Source organism: Myotis daubentonii, chromosome 1, assembly GCF_963259705.1.
Source record: "Myotis daubentonii chromosome 1, mMyoDau2.1, whole genome shotgun sequence".
Taxonomy (NCBI): Eukaryota; Metazoa; Chordata; class Mammalia; order Chiroptera; family Vespertilionidae; genus Myotis; species Myotis daubentonii.
The window spans coordinates 21,740,417-21,759,850 of NC_081840.1; the positions used below are offsets into that span (position 1 = coordinate 21,740,417).

At 40.1% G+C, this 19,434-nt stretch overlaps 1 protein-coding gene across 1 annotated transcript in view; it reads left to right on the plus strand.

The window, feature by feature from the left end:
- TMED10 (transmembrane p24 trafficking protein 10) overlaps window positions 1-19,434 on the plus strand; it is a 39,007-nt gene that overhangs the window by 9,706 nt on the left and 9,867 nt on the right. Inside the window, exons 2-3 of the mRNA XM_059690084.1 lie at window positions 7,166-7,277; window positions 13,763-13,836. Of these exons, the coding sequence (XP_059546067.1) occupies window positions 7,166-7,277; window positions 13,763-13,836 (186 nt within the window). The remainder of the gene's footprint in view (window positions 1-7,165; window positions 7,278-13,762; window positions 13,837-19,434) is intronic.

Here is a 19,434-nt window from a genome sequence, read left to right on the forward strand (position 1 = left end):
TTTATTCTTATTTCCTTAATTGTGCCTATTGTCATTTTTTCTGTTCCAAGATCCTATCCTGGATATATTACAGTTAGTCGTGTCTCTTTGGGCTCCTCTAGATTATGACAGTTTCTCAGAATTTTCTTGTTTGTGACTACCTTGTGAGTTTTGAGGTGTATTAGTCAAGTATTTTATAGGATGCCCCTCTGTTGGGATTATGGTTCTGGGGGAGGAAGATTGTAGAGGTAAAATGTCATTTTCATCACATCACATCAAGGGAACTTGCCATCAACATGATTTATCACTGTTGATATTGACCGTGATCACCTGGCTGAGGTTGTGTTTGTCAGGTTTCTCCATTGTCAGATCACTTCTTTCCCTTTTCCATACTGTACTCTTTGCAGGGAAGTCACTATGGGCAGTCGGGAGTTATTCTTAACTTTCTTGAGGGCGCTGTTTCTACGTAAATTATTTGAGAGTCTTCTGCACAGGAGATCTGTCTCTTCTCCCTTGTTTGTTTGTTTGTTTAATTTATAATAGTGTGGATTCATGGATATTTATTTTATACTTTTGATTATAATCCAAATGCTACTTTTTTGTTGCTCAAATTATTTCATTTTAAAGAAAATACATTTTTATTGATTTCATAGAGGAAGGGAGAGGGAGAGAGAGATAGAAACATCAGTGATGAGAGAGAATCAGTGATTGGCTGCCTCCTGCACGCCCCAGAGTAGGAATTGAGCTTGCAGCCTAGGCATGAGTCCTGACCGGGAATCAAAAGGTGACCTCCTGGTTTATAGTCTATGTTCAACCACTGAGCCATGCTGTCTGGGCACTCAAATTATTTCAGCTTTGACGATTGGGAGTGCTTTCATGTGGTTCCTATATCCCGTTGACATATCTCCATTCTTGTTTTCCTGTTTTATTTTGTTTTTGAGCACTTCCTTACTTTTTGGCACTACAAGCTCCAGGCTCATCTTGTATTTTTCCTGCCTCAATCTCAGGATCAGCCATTTCTCCAAGGAGACCTAGTTCTTTTTATTGAAGAATCTCATTAGGATATGAGATCTGGGTGGATAGTACTATTTTTAAGACATCTTTTCCTGGCACTTTTTTTTTTTTTAAACAGACTGGTAACAGCGAGTGGCCAAAAGTAGTCTCAGCTTTCTTGCAATTTTAGAGAAAGACTGGGAAGTCTATGAGCTGCAAGAGGAGGTAGAATAGGGAGAGAAGTGCTGAAGGACAGAGAAGCAGAGCACAGGAGCATTCATCTAGTTCCTTCAGGTCCCTCTACATTAGGTCAGGCAGATCATACGGAAGGAAGGTCACTAAACGCTCCCATTGGAACTGTAGGAAGGCCATGGTTGAAAATGGAGAGTCTATTGGTCACAGTCCTTTTGCAAGAACCTTCCTGATAAGTTGTTCTTGCTGTTTAGTTCCAGGAAAATTATCTTTGAAGATAAATTTGTGAGATTTCATTAGAAAATAAATTATATGTAACCCAACTTGTGTTTCTCTTAATCTTTTAATCTTGGCTTCCAGAAAACTTGAGTCAAATTGATAGTGCAGATTTCATTTGCTCAGTTTAGGTTCTTGATGGTGCCTTTTTGTTTTCTTCTTCCAGGAGAACTCTATTCTTTTTTATTCCTAATTGCTTTATTTGCCTAGTGTTTGGGCCTAAGCTACTTTAAAATCCTTTTGAAGTAAGCAGGTATTTATTATCTTGACTGTTTGGTAAAGGAATAGGAGCAGGCTTCAGAAGCAGGACCTGCTCAAGAACCTGTTTTCCAGCCACTGCCTAGAATGGTCCAAGAAAATTTAGTTCTAAATGAGTTTATATTCCCAGTGGCCTGTATTCTTACATACTTGACAGTTTCAGTGTGAGAATATTCACATATTCTTGACATCAGCTACTCTGCACATACAATTAACAGCTTTTCCAGTACTTTTTAAGTTGGGACCTTTGGTTTGCTTTTCTCCAGAAGGTGTTATCTGGAAACAAATCTTTATTACTTCCTATCCTTTGATGTTATATGGGCAAATTTTATAGCTTGATATTACCCTTGTTTAATTAAGAACTTTACAATATGTATTATACATGTTTTTATTGTTAAAAGTGAAGAAAGGAATCCTTTAAGGGATTGCTGCTATGGTAGATGAAAGTGGCAGTTATTTAACACTACCAAGATGGCTCTCTTGTAAAATTTAAGAAGAAGAAGAAAAAAGTAAAGTCTAAATTCTTGAGAAAGCAGGTGATTTTTTAAGGTGATCTATAATTAGAACATCTTAATTAAAGGAAATTTAAAACCATCATTTTGGCCTAATAGACTTTGCCAGTTCTGGCTAGTCATTTAGCTTGGCCCAGTTTTCTATTCCCTAATTTTAGCTACCTGCTGATTTATGTAATTATGTTGGGGTCATGTGATTTTTTTTTTTTTTTTTTTTTACCCTTAAGATCAGTGACTGGGCTCCTAAAATAGCTGCACAGTTATGAACTACATGGAAAATCGATTGATTTTCAGAAAAATTCTAGGATCTGTTAGAGCCTGACCTGAAGGTTAAGTTGTCAAGTTGTCTGCATGGATTTCCAAATTTCTAGACAAATACCCTCATATATAATTCTGTCAACTCAATATTATAAGGACTATAGAAATGTGGAGGCGCCAAGAGAATTGTGATCATTATCACACACTATTCTGGGAGGTAAATTTCATGTTGAAGAAGGTACATGCAGTGATGGGTCCTTTGTCTTCAGCCTCTTATAAAGTATTTGAGTTTGTGCCCTATAATGAACTTTTAATACAGTTTCAGATATGATAGAAAGAAACAACAAAGCAAGATGTTCTACCATGATTATAGTTCCTCAGTACAAAGTAGAGGAAAATTTTAACAGTTTTTATCGCTCCAAGTACCAGTTGGAGGAGTGGACTGTATCAGAGCCTTTCAGAAAAACATGACAGACTTCTTGATTCATTTTGCAAGTTACTCGATAAAGGATTTTTGCCAATACCTTAAGAGTGTTTTGACCTGCATCTAGATTCTTTTATCATCTATAGAGTTTCCTTAAATTAATAACTTTTTTAAAGAACCCTTTTAATATCTTAGGAGAATACAAAGAGATCATAAGCTATTATTCTAGGACATAAGATGGCAAATGTGTGCCAAATCTTGTAAGCCCAATTAAGTTGGGTTGTTTGTTGTAGGCCAGTGACCTAGCCTCTTTCCCTGCCTGACTGAAGATGATGACTTCTGTGATGACTGTTCAGTACTTATACCCTTGATGTTTAGTTCTTGCTGTCCTCTACTGGTTTCATTTACATTTAAACATTTCTAGCAGCCTGTAATCCTTTCCTTTTTCCCTTAAAAACTAAGCTAGTACATTGAGCAAATTCAGAAACTTATTTTTATCCAGGTGTGTCTTGGAGAAGTTCTACATTTTCTGTAACTTTATACATAGAAGCCAAATCCAAATTCGAGTTTTTAGATCAGCTTCGAATGTGAAAATCTGTTATTCCTAGAGTCTGTCTTTTTGAGCTTCCTCTTTACTTTTAAGAATTGTCATTGTGCTTTTGGGGCTGGAAAGTGGGGAAGTGTGAATATCTGATGGATGAATAGATTCTGAAGAAAGGAAGAGTGGCACCACACGGATGACTACACATCACTGGGATTTTACTCATTCCCAGACCTGTTTGCCCTATAATCTGTGTATCCCAGGTTCTAAAGTAGTTCTTTATTCGGACTTTTCTTCTAGTTGAGGTCTTTTGGAATCTTTAGGGCTATGTATTTGCTTGCAGATTATCTATTAGTTATTGCTGACATCAAGGACTTTACCTTGTGGCTGCCTGCTAATCTCTAAGGAGGAGAATACAGACTGAAAAGTGCTGTGTCCCACTCAAGAAGACTCACAGGTTCTCTGACATGCACTGACCCAAATACTTCATCAGATTCTGTTAGTCTTTCTTGGCATCTTTGCATACCAGCTATTTCAGACATTCCTTTTGTGGGGATGCAACATGGAATGTGAAAAGAACATGGGTTTTAGACTGCTTCAAATGCACATACACAATTTATTAACTCTGTGATATGGATAAGTTACTAAGTTTCCTCCTCAGTAAAATGAGGATAATAAGACTGGCTTTTACGGGGTGATTGTGAGGATTAAAGAATATGTATAAAAAGTTTATAGCATAATTCCTTTATCCCCTTAGCCTTCAAAACCATTCAGTTGCAGAACTCCAAGCCTAAATCACTTAATACTTTTCTCTGCTTTTGCATCCTGGCTGCTAGAAAGCTATGGTCCACGATCTCAGCTGAGACCTTAGTGTTGTCCCCCAGTTCTTTTATGTAATTTTAGTCAGTTTTCTTCCTGTCCTATGCAAAGATCAGAAATTGGTGGATCAGAAGAACTCGGTTCTATTGACATCTTTTGTTTGGCCTTGAAATAGTTTTTCAAATGTTGGGATTTGTTGTGAGGATTTAAAAATTAGGAGATTTCAAATAAAAGTTAAAATGTTCACAACTTCTTTTGAAAAATTGGATGATTTGAAAACCTGGCATGTCACTGTTTTCTTCCTTAAGACAGACCCATCCAGTTTTCCACATTGTCAACCACACCCTGTGGACTTATACTGGTCCATTAGACTCTGTTATGTTGCTCACTTGATCCTTCAGGGCATTTATTTTTTGGTCTTGTCCTGTGATCCTTTCCTCCTTAAAATCCCTCAAATCTGTCACCCTTTCTCTATATTCAAAGTCGCCCTAATCGTTTTTATTTTATTTTATTTTTAATATTTTTATTGATTTCAGAGAGGAAGGGAGAGGGGGAGAGAGATGAAATATCAATGATGAGAGAGAATCTGCACATCCCACACTGGGGTTTGAGCCTGCAAACCGGGCATATTTCCTGACCGGGAATTGAACCATGACCTCCTGGTTCATAGGTTGATGCTCAACCACTCAGCTACCCCAGCCTGGCCAGCCCTCATTATTTTTAATCTGGAGTACCAGAATAGTGTCCTAACCCATCTTCTTATCGTTAGTATTGTCCCTCTTGAGTCTGTCTTCCTAGTAGTATCAGATTCATGTTTTCTGAATTGCTAATTGAATCGCAGCACTCTCTTGTTTCATTGCCTTTCCACTTTGTACTAAGTGAAATTTAAACTTCTTAACATGTTGTTACAGTTCTACATGATCGTGTCAGTACCTCTCCAGCCTCTTAGTCTTTCTGAACCTCACTTTTCTCCTGTGGATTATGGGGGAAATAATAGTTCTTACCTATAGAGTTATAGTAAAGATTAAATTAAAATGCGTATAAAGCACCTGGCATAGAACTTGACACTTAGTAAGTGTTCAATAAGCACCACTTATTGGTATTATGATGATACCATGTTTTATTTTGTTTTTTTCCTGGACCCTAGGCATTCATATTTGCTGTCTCTTGTATCCTGAATGCCTTTTCCCCAATTCTTCTCTAGATTGCAACTCATCCTTGAAGACTCAGTTCATGTGTCATCTCTTTCATGATACACTCCCTGACCTTCCATAATCCCGGGGCACCTGTGCATACCTCTAGTAATACACTTTTCACAATGCAGTGGTCTCCTTTCTTATCCCTCTCCTCATTTAGATTCTTAAGCCCTTTAAAGATAGGAGCTATCTTACACATCCTTGTATCCCCAGTGACCAATGCAGATTGAGGGATCTTAAATGCTTGACTGTCATGAATGATCAGCATCATTCATGGCAGAAGATACTTGATTACTATTACTGCTGTTATTTTTAGGGTATTTGTTTTTATTATTTTTTAAAATATATCTTATTGATTTTTTACAGAGAAGAAGGGAGAGGGATAGAGAGTTAGAAGCATCGATGAGAGAGAAACATCAATCAGCTGCCTCCTGCACACACCCCCACCCCTTACTGGGGATGTGCCCGCAACCAAGGTACATGCCCTTGACCGAAATCGAACCTGGGACCCTTCAGTCCACAGGCTGACGCTCTATCCACCTAGCCAAACCGGTTAGGGCTATTTTTAGGGAATTTAGAAGATGTCATAAAACCTTTTTAATTAACCCATCATTTAAAATTTGTCTTATCTGTGATAACTATTCTTTAGTTATTATGTTTTTCCCCAAAAAATGAAATAACTTTGTTTCTGACTATAAGTGATATGTGCCTTTGTAGAAAATTGAGAGAAAACGAAAAGTATAAAGAAAACTCACTACTCAGAAATAACTAGTGAAGTGCTTTAAATAGATAGGCGTATATGTGTGCTACTCAGTTTTTAAATTTAAAATCTCACTTATAAATGAATCTTGTTTTAAAAACAGCGTTAGAATATCCAGTTTAATATAATGAAGCCACTACTTTTGTGTTGCATATTGCAAGTAGCTTCTGCCTTAGATAATGAAATTGCCTTCTGCTAAGACAGCCATACGCTCTAGAAAAGAAGCCTGAGATCCAACCTGTCATGTCACCATGTAATTCCCTTCTTTACAAGCCATTCTCTAGGAATGGAGCAGTTTAAGTTTGGAGACCTAAAGCTAACAACCTATAAGAAAGGCATTATCGTTTGTGGAAGCCGAGGATGCCTTCTTCAGGAGAACTTTTTGTTTATCCCTGGGCTTCTTTCCCATCCCAGGTAGCCACTGACAAATTAGCATGACATTTGGAGGAACACAGCTACCAGATTTTCTTTTCTGTGCGTGCCTTCTTTTCCTTCTCTCCTTATATCAGATATTCTATTCCACTCCCCACCTCTCAACCCTATCAAGAATTATTTTACAGAAGAGATGTGTTCTTATGTATCTTTATCCTTTTTGTAGTATATTTTTTTTGGTAATCGTCCACTTCCATTTTTGTGACATATCCCTTTCTGGGAAATACTGTTCTACATTCTATAAAGTGAACCTTTGCTATTAAACCCAATTTATATCTCAACTGTCATTCTATAGTGCCAACAGATTTTAACCTACAGTGTGGATAGGCTGCTTGAATGAATGAAATTTGTTGTATTTGGGCTTCATCCTCTCATCCTATTCCTGTCTTTGGGAATAGTTGGAACATGGTCATCATTATGATAAATGTCTTTTATAGACAGTGTTTCTTTCTATTTCTCCAGTTTCTATCAGTTTTCTTCCTGAGTGTTATTTGCTGCCTGCTCTTACTTACTTTTTTATTTTAGATCACAGATTCTGCTGGCCATATTCTGTACTCCAAGGAGGATGCAACCAAGGGGAAATTTGCCTTTACCACTGAAGATTATGACATGTTTGAAGTGTGTTTTGAGAGCAAGGGTAAGTAATCAGAGTGTTTGTCCCTGAATTAAGTATCTTCTCTCAAGTAAGAAAGAGCATGAACTTTCTCTCTTAGGCCAGAAGGAAGAGGAAATGAAAACTACACTTGCTGGGGTGCACACACGTACAAGTTAAAGTATCATTCTTCATGTGCAGGAGTAGGCATTTTTTAAATGCTGTGATACACTGGGCTTGAATGAAAAGAGTTTAATTTGGTATAGATGCTAGAAAACATAGTAAGTCATCACTTAATGTTGTTTTTGGTTTTTTTAAAATACATTTTTATTGATTTCAGAGAGGAAGGGAGAGGGAGAGAGAGACAAACATCAATGATGATAGAGAACCATTGATAGGCTGCCTCCTGCATGCCCCCTACTGGAGATCAAGCTTACAACCCCAGGCATGTGCTCTGGACTGGAATCAAACCCAGGACCCTTCAGTCCCCAGGCCAACACTCTACCCACTGAGCCAAACCAGCTAGGACTAATGTTGTAGATAGGTTCTGCAGCTTTAAGTGAAACGACATATAATGAAACCAGTTTTACTTTGGGCTAATTGATATAAACAAGAGTTAAGATCCTATGGCATCTCATCAACATTATCACAAAGTAACATTAATGGAATGTTTTCAGTATCCTCCAAAGTCCAAAGCAGTTTTGGTCTTCAGAGCACTTGTTAATTTCTAGTCCTAATATCTTGCTATGGAATCTTCTGTGCATCTCAAGACCAAGATCCCATAGTAACCTTTAAGCTGATTACCCGATGCTTTCTGATTATCAGTGGTGGGTGAAAAGGTAGATTCCCCTTTACTTCCTATTCTTTCACTCTTAAGGACACTAGATTCTAAAAGCTGTCTGTACTTATACTTGTTATATTATTTGGGACCCTTTTGGGCTACAAGATACAAAAAACATAACTCAAACTGGTATAAATAGAAAGAAGAGGCCCAGCTGCATGGCTCAGTGTTGAGTGCCGACCTGTGAACCAGGAGGTCACGGTTTGATTCCTGGTCAGGGCACATGCCCAGGTTGCGGGCTCAATCCCCAGTATAGGGCATGCACGAGGCAGCCGATCAATGGTTCTCTCTCATCATTGATGTTTCTATCTCTCTCACCCTCTCCCTTCCTCTCTGAAATCAATAAAAATATATATTTTTAAAAAGAGAAAGAAGAGGAAGACCATTTGACTCTCTGAACTGGGAAGTCTTAATGGTGGTGCTGACCTCAGGCTAGACTGGATATTGGGGTTTTAACAGGATTGTTGGAACTCTACCTTTCCTTCCCTCCATTTGACTTTATTCTCAGGCTTTCTCTGTGTATGGTAGCAAAAGGACTTCTGGCAGTTTCACATTTAAAGAATGTTCAGAGTATCCGATCCTAGCAGAAAAGCAAGCACTTTGGCCAACGGCTCTAGTAGAGTCCCAGGAATAGCAGATCAACTTGGTGCTTTTGACAGTTAACCAAGAATTGACTCCTTTGATCTAAAATGGGTCAAGTGAGCCTAAAGGTAAGAGTGTTTGCCTGAAGTAAATGGAATAATAGATTAATAAAAAATTCAATACTTTAATAGCGATTTCATGATTGATATCCTTTTCCCTGCCCCCCACCCCAATCAGTTCCAAGATGTCTCAACAATAGTCGAGATATTTCGACATGGTTGTGCTACTCTTACCTCAAAACTAAGATGTCATGAACTTTCAAACTAGTTCCCCTCTCTCATCAGTATTACCACCGTCCTTCCAGTTACTTGAGCTCATATTTTTGAAATTATTTTTGTCTTTTCCAGTCTGTCATCAGTTATGCTGATACTTCTTTCAAAATTTCTTCTGTATCTGTCACCACACAAATCTGAACTCTAATCTTTTAAATCATGAATTATGTCATTAGCCTTGTAACTAATACCCCTGTTTTTAATATATCCAAATACTGGTACCAGATTTATCTCCTAAAACATATCTTTCATTATGATAGTCCTTTTTCAAAAGCTTTCCCTTTTCTTTTTCTTTTTTTGGTAAAGAATTGTAAATTTATTAGATCATCTGGAAACCAGATGGGCTGAGCCCCAAAATGGCACCTCCCTTTTTGGTAGTAGCAATAATATTCCTGATCTGTAGAATGAAACCTGAATCGTACAATTTTTGAGCTGGACCGGACTTTAGGTATCATGGTATTTAATAGTCCTTATTACCAGTGGTTCTCAACCTTGGCTGCACATTAGAATCACCTGGGAATCTTTTAAAAATCCTGATTTCTGGGCCTCATCCTCTGGAAATTCTGTTTCTTTGTTACTAATGTTTTGGCCTCACCCCATAACAAAGAAACAGAATTTCCAGAAGATGAGGCCCAGAAATCAGGATTTTAAAAAGATTCCCAGGTGATTCTAATGTGCAGCCAAGGTTGAGAACCACTGCCTTATACTCTCACTCCAGTCTTAGCTTCCACTACTCATCAGACCCCCAGCCAGTCTGGTTTGCTTTGCCCTCTAAACATGTCACATGTACTCATTTACTGGAATGCTCTTTTCCCATTTAAACATGAGTTTAACTTTAGTTCTTTTAGAGTACTTTCCTCAACAGTCTAGCCTTCTTAATTTCTCAGTCAGTTGATTCATTTAGCAAATAATTATTAAGTGCCCTATGTATTTTTTTTTTTTACTTTTTTTTTTTTTTATTGCTTAAAGTATTACAAAGGGTATTACATATGTATCCATTTTATCCCCCCGCCCTAGACAGTCCCCTAGCCTCCCCTATCACCCAGTGTCTTATGTCCATTGGTTATGCTTATATGCATGCATACAAGTCCTTTAGTTGATCTCTTACCCCCCTACCTCCTGCCCCCCAACCCTCCCCGGCCTTCCCACTGCAGTTTGACAATCTGTTTGAGGCAGCTCTGCCTCTGTATCTATTATTGTTCAAAAGTTTATAATGGTCTCTATTGTCCATGAATGAGTGAGATCATGTGGTATTTTTCCTTTATTGACTGGCTTATTTCACTTAGCATAATGCTCTCCAGTTCCATCCATGACGTTGCAAATGGTAAGAGTTCCTTCCTTTTTACAGCAGCATAGTATTCCATCGTGTAGATGTACCACAGTTTTCTAATCCATTCATCTACTGATGGGCACTTAGGCTGTTTCCAGATCTTAGCTATGGTGAATTGTGCTGCTATGAACATAGGGGTGCATATATCCTTTCTGATTGGTGTTTCTGGTTTCTTGGGATATATTCCTAGAAGTGGGATCACAGGGTCAAATGGGAGTTCCATTTTCAGTTTTTTAAGGAAACTCCATACTGTCTTCCATAGTGGCTGCACCAGTCTGCATTCCCACCAGCAGTGCACAAGTGTTCCTTTTTCTCCACATCCTCTCCAAGTGCCCTATGTATTAAGTACTGTTCTAGGTGTTAGGGATATAGCAATGAATAAAACGGAAGTCTCTCCTCTCTTGGACATTACATTTTCATTGGAGCAGACAATAAAAATAAAGTCAGGTGGTAATGAGGTCTTTGGAGAAAAAACACTTTGAGACGCTGAGCATCTCTCAGAAATAGCAAAGAGGTTAATGTGGCTTCTTCTAATAGTACATCACTTACTAGTTATGTAGACATTTGAAGATATATATGTAAATTTAAGTATTTAAATATATACAGGGTGCCCCAAAAAATCTATGCACACTTTGAATGATTGTAAAGTCAGTGTTTAACATACAGTTCATTTTCAAAATTTAAAAAAATCTACAGAAATAAGTTTTTTTTGTCAATGCCTATTTTCAAACTGATGACCATTCTACAGTCCAGGCACTGCTGATAACATGAAGCAATGAAATCGCAAACATCAAGCATCATTTTGTTTGGTACTTGTGTGTCCTCAATTCATCGACTGTTGCTGGCTCTGTACCATAAACTTTTATCTTTTATGTGTCCCAATTAAAAAAAAGTTTAATGGCACTTTAGGATAAATTTTCTTTGTTCAAAGCTTAGTCTGGCTTCACCCATTATTTTAAATCAATCAAACCTGAAAAGGAGGGAAAATTAAGTTATCAGCTGTTAAAGCATGTACACATTTATTGGGACATCCTATATATCTATATAGATATGTGTCTCATGTACATAAACTTGTTTAAAAAGTTTAAAATTAACCCTAACCCTAAACCTAAACCTAGCCATTAACCTATTCTAATTCTAACCCTAAACGTTACCCTAATCCTAACACTAAACCTACCCATAACCCTAAATATATCTTTTGTTCTGAATTTCTTTCTTATATGCTGCTGATGCTGTGCATGCAGATGCCTGGGAACTAATTTTTAAAATATATGATATATACATGCACACACACAGACACATAATAAGCACTCAATTTCTAGTTTACACGTGTTCTCTGTTTATTCTGATATGGAGAACTTGTAGTCTTGGGAACACTTTTTAAAAGGTTGGTTTTTTTCCAGGAAAATATAGAGAGAAATAAATGAGTCTTTTTACAATGGAGACCCTTTATGGTCTTGATATCACGCAGTGGTTCTCAACTTTCCTAATGCCGCGACCCTTTAATACAGTTCCTCATGTTGTGGTGACCCCCAACCATAAAATTATTTTCATTGCTACTTCATAACTGTAATTTTGCTACTGTTATGAATCGTAATGTAAATATCTGATATGCAGGATGTATTTTCAGGGGTCGCAACCCACAGGTTGAGAACCCCTGATGGGGAATTAGGTTGGCTGTTTTGTGCAAGAGATTGTGTAGTCTGGACTCAGACCAGCCTGAGTGGCTTTGTGGTTTCACTTGTGTTTGAATAATGCTAATGCTATGCTGTGGCAAAGGAAAGTGGGAAGAGTCTTAGGAAGAGAATATCTTGATCATTTGGACCAGGTAGGACTATGAGCTGCTTGGATTTCACAACTTTTTAAATGAGAAAGGAGAAGCAAAAATTTGCATGCATCTCTGTGGGCAATGCTGAAATCAGGATTACACATTGGAGTGGGGAGAAGAGGCTTGTCTGGATGCAGCTTTTTGTTGTTTTGTTTTGGAGACTTACTGGCTGAAATGCTTAGAAGACATCGGTGGCTTGTTATCGTTTCCCAATCCTACCTGTTCAGTCTTATTTCTATTGCTTTTAAATTGATGTTTCTAGTCTATCCAAAAGAACTTCTTTACTGTCATTTAAACATGCCCTACTCATTTCAATATCTGAGCCTTTGCCCATGCTTGTCTTCTGCCTAGAATACTTTGTCCTGCCTTCAGGTGCTCCCTCTTCAATGAGGTCCATCTACAACTAATCTCTTCCCTCCTCTAACCTTTGCTCCATAACTGGGATTATCTGAACCAGTTTGGGGTTTTTCCTCTTAAAATTTTATACTGGTTTGCATTTTCACTGTAACTGTTACTCATGTTCATGTGTTAGATCCCCATCGAATTATTGGAAGGCAAAGACTGTAGTCTCCAGGACAGTTGTAGCAGCCAGTGAGCTCTCAATGAGTAGTTATTGCATTGACTTCAGCCTGTTTCAGAAAATCTCCAGTGCCTCTCAGGCTGCAGAAGGTACAGTACCATTCTCTGTGGCTTTTGGTCTCAGGAGTCCCAATGCTTATGTGGCCCTGTTTCCCCAAAGTCCTAATTTCATGTAGGCAGTTTTTATTTTATAAATAATCAGGTGAATTCCAGGGGATTGAATTCCAAAGGACTGAGCAATTTTCTGGGGCTGATGAAGTCTCCATTTCTTTTACTTGATGATATAAGATTAGAATTCCTTTTTGATCAAGCTGAGTCAGATTACCTTTTTAAATATGAACATGGTTCTGTTGGCCTTACTATACCAGATAGACATTTCTCTTTCTAAGAAGCATCCTGAGATGCTTCTTATTATCAAGTGTTTTCTTGGCTCTGTGGGAATAATTCTATAACATTTTGTTCATTTATTGAAATGGCCGTGCATTTAACAGAATGTTTAAATTAAAGTGAAATCTTAGATAAATCCTTTGTTCTTTTCAGTACTGGTTATATTAAGTAAATCCAAGCTTAGTATATGCCCAATAATCCTTTTCTCAAAATTTGACAGGACAACCTTTTCAGGTTTGGAAATGTATCTTTTCAACCTAAGTTGGTCCCCATTACCTGTTGGTCTAAATATGCCACTCTGTTGTATACTATTTTGACTTTTGAGTTTTATTTCCTCGCCCAATAAGCCTACGTGTTTTCTCTCCTTTCTGTTCCTCTGTAGTTCCAGCTGCAGTCTCTGTCCTGCCTGCTTAGAGATGTTTGGCAGCAGCATGTTCTATTTGCTTTCCGGCACCCCGCACAGACAGAGGCTTTGTCTGGAATGCTTGTGATTTTAGCCAGAGCCAGGAATTTTCTGCAGCTGAGTAGGGGGAGGAGTTTGCGGCTGTTTCCCTCTATTGAGGGGGGAGGTTTAGGGAGAGGGAGGCTGGGTGGGTGATTTCCCGGAATTTTAAATATTCCGCACAATGAATCCTTTGATTTCTTTCTCAGGAACAGGGCGGTTACCTGACCAACTCGTGATCCTAGACATGAAGCATGGAGTGGAGGCGAAAAATTATGAAGAGGTATGTCCCACTGTAACAGCCAGAGGAGGCAGTCGTGTGCTGGGCCGTGAGGTTTCTGTGACCTATTCAGGCCAACAGGCTGTGCTTTGACCAGAAGGCTATGGTTTTCTCAGCAGTCATGTGACAGCCAAGCTACAATTTTACTGATACAAAAAGTTGTATTAACAGCCCTAAACAATAACTCTAGCTGTGTCGTCAGCCAAATGACTAACTAAACCAGCTGTCCCATAGCAATGTTGGTGTGATAAAACACTCAAGCATATGCCATTAGCACTCTTGAGACAGCAAATAGATATATATATTTATAATTTTTAAAAGCTGGAATTTATTTAAATGTTAATGTCCAAGGTTAAGAAAAGTGATTTGTTTTTAAAAGCTAAGGCTTTTATTCCCAGACTGACAACTCTATACAGGGTGGGACAAAAGTAGTTGTGCGTACCCAAAACAGAGTTTCTTCTTTATTATTATTTATTTTTAATTTATCTTTATTGTTGAAAGTATTACAGATGTCTCCTTCCCCCCCCCCACTGACCCTTCCACCCTGCCCCACACGCCCCCCATTATTTATTGATTACTGTATTTTTCATAAAAACTACTGTAAACCTTCTTTTGCCTCACCTTATATTATATCTAGGGCATGGATTCAGCACTGTTTAGACTTGAGCAACTGTGCTACATTTGAAAAACAACAATAGCCATAAGTAGCTTTTAGGTAAAATTATTTCAGACTAAGGAAGAGAGAAATAAAGAAGAAAAAACTGCAAGGGACTAGGAGTAGTGATAATGAGAAATTTTTGCTGACAGGAAGTATTATAGAGAATAAAAACTGATATTTATTTGGATAGTAGGGAAGTAGAGGTATGTATAAAACAAGGGGAAGGGGAACTGAGCCTTTTTCATCTCTATTACGAGAGACTTTGGGGGCAGCACAAAATGGTTCTTCAAATCAAGAGCACTTTTGAAAAACCACAAGAACTCTTTAAGAATGGAGGATTGATCTTTACAGTAAGATAAGAGTATTTTTACCCAGATCAGAGTCTTTACAAACAGTATCTGTGGGCATGAAGAAGAGGTGGGGTACAGGAAATGTAAATAGCTTTTGAAGAATGTAAACTGAAATAAACAGGCTAAGTTGCTTTAAGTGATTTAAGAGAATTTTCTAGGAGGGATAGAACCAGAAAATTGCTCTAGCTTTCGTCAGGATTTGGAACAGAATATCCTAAAATGGAAGAAGATTGGAAGTGACTGATTCTGCAACAGGAAGTAGTAGTACAACAGTTGCAGGGCTTCAGGTCTTTTCTCTTTTTCCTAGTTCAAGTGTTCAACTGAACAAAACTAGATCGAGTTATGTGTAGGTGGTAAACAGTAGCAAGTATCCAATAGTGAATGGAAGACAATTCCTGATAGAGACTTCGATTTGCTTGTTTCTGTCTCCAAGCTAGTTTAGTTCAAAGAAACAAAGCAAGAGAGACTCTTTGTTTGATGAACTTAGAGTAAAGAGAGACCCCAGTCACTGAGCTGCTGCCACCAAGGACTCCCTTTGAGCCTCACCTCGCTTCCTGAAGCTCTGCCCCCACCAGATCCCTCCACCCACCCACCTTTCTATGTGCCAGAGGTAAAGGAATCATCCTATGGTATTATCGAATGTTCGCTAACCAGAACCTACACTCTTTCAATTCCTTTGCTGATGTAAGTAAAGGTGATGATCTGCTTTCTGCCGGCACTGAGGATTATCCTAATAAAAGAGAAATATGATAATTGGCGTACGACCGATACCCTTCCCATTGGCTAATCATGGCGATATGCAAATTAACTGCCAGCCAAGATGGCGGCCGGCAGCCAGGCAGCTTGAAACTAACATGAGGCTTACTTGCTTCAGTGACAGAGGACTCCAACGTTCCCTGCCTGCCACTGCAGGCCTCTGAGCTGCAACTCTAAGCAACTATGTAACAAATATAGAAGCTAAACAAAACCCCAGAAACCTGCTTTAGTCCGCCGGGCTTCAGCCAGCAGGATCGCAGCATTGTAAGCCAGAAACCTACTTTCAGCAGCGGAGGCCTAAGAGCTGGAGCCAAGCCTCAAAGCTAAAGCTGGCCCAGAATAAAAAAAGAAAAAAAGGAGCGGTTGGGAGCTTCAGTCACTACCAGCCTGAAAACAGCCCTCAGCCCTTCACCCAGACTGGCCAGGCACCCCAGTGGGGACCCCCACCCTGAAGGGTGTGTGACCAGCTGCAAACAGCCATCATCCCCTCACCCAGGCTGGCCAGGGACCCCAGTGGGGACCTCCACCCTGATCCAGGACACCCTTCAGGGCAAACCAGCCGGCCCCCACCCATGCACCAGGCCTCTACCCTATATAGTAAAAGGGTAATATGCCTCCCAGCACCGGGATCAGCAGAGCCGCGAGGCCTCCCGCGCCGGGATCAGCATGACGGGGTAGCGCCCAAACCTCCTGATTGCCCTGCGGCTCTGTGTGTGACAGGGGGCGGGGCCACAACCTCCCTATCCACCCTGCTCTGTTTGTGACAGGGGAAGGCGCCCCAACCCGCTGATCAGCCCTGCTCTGTGCCTGATAGGGGGGAGCTCCCCAACCCCCTGATCACCCTGCGGCTCTGTGTGTGACAGGGTGCGGTGCCCCAACCCCCCCCCCCCCCCACACACACACACACACATGGACCCTGCTCTGTGTGTGACGGGGTAGAGCCATAACCTCCCCATCGGCCCTGCCCTGAGTGTGAGAGTGGCGGCGCCCCAACCCCCTGATCGGCCCTGCTCTTGTATGTGACAGGGTACAGAGCCCCAACCCCCCTGATGGGCCCTGCTCTGTGAGTGACAAGGGGCAGTGCCCCAACCCCCTGATTGGCCCTGCTCTGTGCGTGACGGGGGTGGCGCCACAACCTCCCCATCGACCCTGCCTTGAGTGTGACAGGGGCCGGTGCCCCAACCCCCCAATCGGCCCTACCCTGAGCGTGACTGAGGGTGGCATCACAACCTCCCGATCGCCCTGCTCTGTGCATTGCATGACAGGGGGCAGCACCCCAACTCCCCAATCGGCCCTGCTCTGAGCCCGACCAGGGGCTGCACCTAGGGATTAGGCCTGCCCTCTGCCACCCGGGAGCAGGCCTAAGCCAGCAGGTCGTTATCTCCCGAGGGGTCCCAGACTGCGAGGGGGCACAGGCCGGGCTGAGGGACCCCCCCTCCCCCCCCCCCAAGTGCACAAATTTTTGTGCACCGGGCCTCTAGTATCCATACAAAAATTTAACAGAGAAGTAGCAGGAAAACCCTTTCTACTGTCCAAGGGATCTCTGATGATTGCAATCAAAAGAAACTAGTGAAGGTGTTTAAGAAGAAATTTGTCTGCAATGGTACTGTAATTGAGCATCCAGAATATGGAGAAGTCATTCAGCTACAAGATGACCAGCGCAGGAACATCCACCAGTTCCTAGTAGAGTTCGGTTGGCTAAAGACCACCAGCTGAAGTTTCATGGGTTTTATGTGCTTTTGCCTCTCTGAAACTAAAGTGAGGATTTCCTTGCAATGGGTAGAATTTCCCTTCTCTCCCTTGTCACAAGTTAAAAAAACCTCACAGCTTATATAATGTAACCATTTGGGGTCTGCTTTTAACTTGGACTAATTTAACTCATTCATGCAATAAACTGAAAAGAACCATGCCAAAAAAAAAAAAAAGTAAAGTGAAAAATCCTTTTAAACTTTCATGATTTAGAAGAATCTTAATTATATTTAAATAAGATTACATATATTAGAGTGCTGTTGTAAGGTATAAAACAATAATAAAAAGTTATAGTTATTATGAGGTGGAAGAATAGGTAAAATGATTTTCAGGTTTTGGTTACTGCTGCTGTATCCTCAACCTCAGACCATTCTGTAAGCAAGCATTCATTGAATTCCTATGTGGGATTTTATCTCTTGTAACTCTCCCCCCCCATGTGAAGGCTATCAGTAGGTGGTATATATTAAATGGGCCACTTATTAGACTTACCTTGTTCTCTAAAACAGATGGTATTGTGAGTTTACATATAGAATAATGTGGACATCACTGGCATATAGCACTTTTGAACCCCTATACCTCCTAGAATTTCCTTGGACTTTGTTGACACCGGGAAAGAGCCATTCATTATCTTTCCTGACCTTTTGCTTAACCCAAGAGGGGAATCCCTAGCAGAAAGCAAACCACAGCTCTTCCTTTGCGCCGTTTCCTGATGTGGAAGTCTGGCACGTCCTAAGCTTTTCTTTACGCACATGATTACAACATAGCTCTGAATTCTGTTTCTTAACCAAAAAAACTCCCACTACTTTCTTTGGCAATGTCACCCCTCCCCCCCCCCCAAAAAAAAAAAGCAGATCAAATTGAGATGGAAGAGGAAAAGTAGTTATGACACAAGCCAAAGACCAGTTCTTTTCTCAATGTATGGCTAGGCTCCCTTGAACTTTGCTTAGATATAGCTGTTAGTTGTCTCTGGGCTAATGACTGTGACAAGAAAATGGACACTAGAACCACTTGTTCCCTGGTTAATTACCAGGGAGCACTGAGCATATGTAGAGGTTTTGAGACATTTAATTTTAGGCCCTTGAGATAATGGAGAGGCTTTGTCTCCAGTGGATTTGGGCCCTTTGGCATCAGTATTTATTTTATTTTTTTCAATATGTTTTTATTGATTTCAGAAAGGAAGTGAGGGGGGAGAGAGAAATAGAAGCATCAATGATGAGAAAAAATCATTCATCAGTTGCTTCATGCACGTCCCCCACTGGGAATGAGCCCACAGCCCCACTGGGAATGAGCCCACAGCCTGGTCATGTACCCTGACCAGGAATCAAACCAATGACCTCTTGGTGCGTGGGATGACGCTAAATCCACTGAGCCACACCAGCTGGGGCTCTCTTCCTTTCTCTCTAAAAATCAATTTTTAACAAAACATATTTTTGGGTGATGATTTACAAAATAAATCCTGTTTTGCCCAGGGGTTCTTTTAGTCATTTGCTATCAACAGATACACCAAAAAAACAGTTTCCCTCATTAGAGCAACAGCTAAAGACTTTCCAGAATGTCTATTTTTCTGAATGCCCTCAGGAAGGAGGAACTCTGGTTCTGTGTATTAGAACCAAAATCCCTTTGTTGATATAAGTTAAATGAAATAACATGGGTAAGGCACCTGACGCATAGTCAATTCAGTAGATTTTAAAAGCTTCCTTCTCCTACCCTTTCTGGAAACTGCCAAATGGCTATGAGAGAGTAAATAAGATCGTAATAAATTTCATTTAGTCCTAAGTTTGGCAGTATTATCTGGACTTATTTTGGCACATTGACCTTTTCAGCTTCTGTGAAGAGGCCTGTGATTCACATGCCCCACATGCAAGTAGACTTGTCCTTGAATGTGATTCTGTCTTCTTTATCTTCATTGTGTTAAATTGGATGCTATTCAAATTTATTGCCATGCTTCTCAAATTTTCAGTGGGTGTGGAGGTAGCAAAGTAATTTGACTGAATCTGGCTTTACCACAAGAAGCTTCTCTTCTGAGTCTCGTGCTCCACCAAGGAAAATAATCCAATGATTCTCGAGACCAGGGTGGGGAATGTCCAG